Raw genomic sequence first — 3,498 nt, 5'->3', positions numbered from 1 at the left:
AATCATGATGTAGTATTTTACAATGCGACCTCTCTTCACTGGATACATTTGAGATATTTTGAGAAGCCTTTGTAAGGATTTCGTGCGGAAAGCTTGCCATTCTTGCACGATTGACAGTCAACAATCCAAATGCACGAAAAGTATCGACGACATATCGTGGGTCATATGTTGCTAATAAATCCGGTGCATCGTCTCATCGTGTAATTTCCAAAACACCCCTTTATGTTCTGAACATGTTTAGTCACATATTCCATTGTCCTATTCATTTTTCAAACGTTTACTACAACGTCTACAAAAATATGACATCTGAAACTGCACAACAATTAAAATTCGATACGACTAGTACAGTCTTTTCGGGGATTTTATTACAAATAAATTCACAAATGGATCAGGTTCGTAATGCACACAAACATTGCAATGCAAAATCAATACAACATTATATATCTATAGTTTTGAATTCATACTTCATAAAAATGAAACGAGCAAAACACAAAGGTTACAGGCATCTTCCTGGAAATAAATGTGCAGAATTAATAGTCAAGTGATCGCTCTGTTGATGACTTCAAGGGATATTTAACTATATGAACATCTTAACGGGATAATTAAAAAATAATTGAGAGAATAATGAGAAACAATATCGTATATGAATAGTTTTCGTAATAAACGGAACCTGATGATGAAATGGGACATTTCAAAATGATACAGCTACCATCGTCTTCTCTGGCGCGTGCATTATAATTTTTTGCTTCATGGTAAGTACATCCGCGTGCATCGTACTTTGGTCGGAAAGGAGCTTCACATGAACTCGGCCGAAGGACACACTTATCAATATTTTCCACAACCCTGAGTGCCGAAAGATAGGATGCTTGAATAGTTCCGTAATGAAAACGGTCACAATAGTCACCAGCAAAGTATATCTTGCCAACGGGTGCCTTGAGACCGTTGAACGTGTCCAGCGTATATCCTGATGGCCAGTTTGAAAAAGCGCCTCGAAAGAGGGGGTCTGAAATCCAGCGGGGAATGGAGTAATGAATGAATTGAGGAATGTTGCGGTCACTGTACATGGTCCTGAGCACCGAGATTAATTCATTTATTATAGCCGTGTCATTCATTTTCTCCAACCGGATTACTTCATCCCCAAGCACTAACACTTGCAAAATGTTGGAACCCGGAAAGGTCTTGTCGACATTCTGCCATATATTGTAGTAGTTCCTCCTTTCACTGGCGTATAGTACAAACTCATTATCGTCCCAAAACTTCTCAGCAAATTGAAGGTAAAGATGCATTAGATGAGACTGTTGAAACTGATGAATGGCCTCTCTTTTCCATATAGGTAGGTATGGGGAAAAGCGAACGTCGCCATGTTGCAGGACACCTATACTAAAAGTCACAACGACATAGTCTGCTGAGTAAGTCACGTTGTTTTTGGTGTGTACAACAATACCGCCATCTTTTTCTTCAATGTCTGTAACAACCTCATTCAGTCGCAGCCTTTGGTCTCCATCTGGTAAAAACTCGGCGCGCAAACTTCTAACGATATGCGAGAAGCCTCTATTATCTTTGACTGTTAAGTCGTCTGTGGTGCTGAATTCTGTATCCCCTTCATAAGCGCCAAAATAAGCGTTCAAACCGGAGAGGACTTCGGGAGCGTATGGATAATCACCATCTATATTAAAGACTTCTATCACATCATCAACAGCAGACCTTGGCTGCCAACCTCCCATTAGTAATGCACTGCGTATTGTAAAATCTGGTTTACCTTTTGCTAGGGCTTCTTTTGCGTAACTGTTGAAAAACTTAAAAGCTGGGCCGAAACTTGTATTATAACGTGTGTCGAATTCATTGGTGACATCATGCCCTTTGCCATCTCGAACAACATGGTCATCAGAATCTAAGGTAACGTAAGAGAGATTATATCTATCTGCGAGACTTTGTAGTATATGTTGCGGGTCAGGATGTATCCAACCTGCTCCTGCCTCAACGGTGACCCCGCCAATCACCGTTTCCTTCATGCGACCACCGACTCTATTTGATCCCTCAAGAATGATGAAGTTCTGATATCCTTTATCGTGTAAAGCTTTAGCTGCTGTGATTCCAGCCATTCCCGCTCCAAGTATCAAAATTTTGGGGTCTGAAAAAGCAAAAAAAAAAATAATAATTCATTTATGTAAGGTAAAATCTAGATCCAATTATGCCTGGTTATCCCAATGTTAACTCACTAAATCCAAGTTTCGCTATCAGCTGATGTAAACTATAATAAGTTGTTGTTGTTGTTGTTGTTAGGTTTAGTGCTATTTCTCAGCACACGATAGGCTATACATGGCGGCCAGTATTTATGGTCGAGGAACCCAGAAAGAACCACCGACCCACGAGAAGCTACTGGCAAGCTTTCTCACATACCCACATTGGCTGAATCCGAGACTCGAACCCACGCAGACAGAGGCGAGATGGCAGTGATCCGTAACGGACAGCGCTTTAGACCACTCGGCCACTCCCCACTATAATAATTACGTATCTTACGTAAAAGGAGAGAACCATGCTATGCGCATGTAATGGCAATTTACAGTCGTAGATGTTGTTACTTTTAAATGTAGCATAAAGATAATTTCTCCTTGAAAATGTTCGCCCATTTCTTAATCCGCAAGGTAGTTTGTGACAATTACTTTTTCATTATGATCTCCTCAGCTTCTAATTATTCGTGTGCCTGAATTTTCCATACAAGATAATCTAAGACGCTTGCTGACAACGTTGTGCAACACTCTTGCATCACCTGTAAAAGATTTGTATGCAGTGACTACGGTAAAATCCATGATATGAGTCATCCCATAACTGTTATTTGTATTGTATATTGGCATGTTGAAGATAAAGACTTAATCAATCGGCTTTAAATATTTTTTACTTTTGCCGTGGTTTTTTAATATTAATATATAATCAACATGCGTCTTATATTTATATATTGTCCTGTACAATACATTAGTTCTATCAAATAATAAATACGCATTGAAACAATTTGATCTGGTTACTTGACGCAAAGGAAATCAAACGCATATGTGATATCTGAACTCGTTTTGTATGCGCGACGTTGTCTTTCAAAGTAGATACTTATATAGTACGAGATTTCGTTGTACAGAACATGCATGCTAATTTCAAAATGATGATATTAATATATTACAACAAAACACTTGTTCTCGTTGTCCTCCACCATATTTTATATGTCTGTAAAAAATTTAGTCACATAAAAGGCAAATACACACACACACACACACACACGCGCGCGCGCGCATGCACGTTTAAAGATCAATGGAAATACAATACTTTGTGCCGACGTGGTATTTCGCAAAGTAGTTTGACTTTGTTGTGTAGAAACCGTCATCAGAGACCAGCAAAAGAGAACTAGGAAAAATGAACCTGCCATTCGTCAGCTTTATCTGAAGAAAAAGAAATATTGTAAACAATGCAGTAACAAAAATACGATTTGATATCATTTTGTCCAAGACC

The 3,498-nt window shown here is 38.9% G+C and overlaps 1 protein-coding gene across 1 annotated transcript; it reads right to left on the bottom strand.

Moving 5' to 3' along the window:
• Positions 1–602: 602 nt before the first annotated feature.
• Positions 603–2,414, bottom strand: LOC149773711 (uncharacterized). The gene has a single exon (XM_089946255.1). The coding sequence runs from the start codon at positions 2,100–2,102 to the stop codon at positions 603–605; it is 1,500 nt and encodes a 499-aa protein (XP_089802381.1). The 5' UTR covers positions 2,103–2,414.
• Between the last annotated feature and the right edge of the window lie 1,084 nt (positions 2,415–3,498).

The sequence above is a fragment of the Sinohyriopsis cumingii genome, unplaced genomic scaffold (assembly GCF_028554795.1).
Source record: "Sinohyriopsis cumingii isolate HCF-2022 unplaced genomic scaffold, ASM2855479v2 utg000622l, whole genome shotgun sequence".
Classification (NCBI taxonomy): Eukaryota; Metazoa; Mollusca; class Bivalvia; order Unionida; family Unionidae; genus Sinohyriopsis; species Sinohyriopsis cumingii.
The sequence above is the reverse complement of the archived record's forward strand: the minus strand, read 5'-3'. Positions and strand labels throughout refer to the sequence as shown.

Coding starts and splice junctions, on each gene's coding strand:
- LOC149773711 (XM_089946255.1), bottom strand. CDS start 2,102: ATGGCTGGAATCACAGCAGCTAAAGCTTTACACGATAAAGGATATCAG.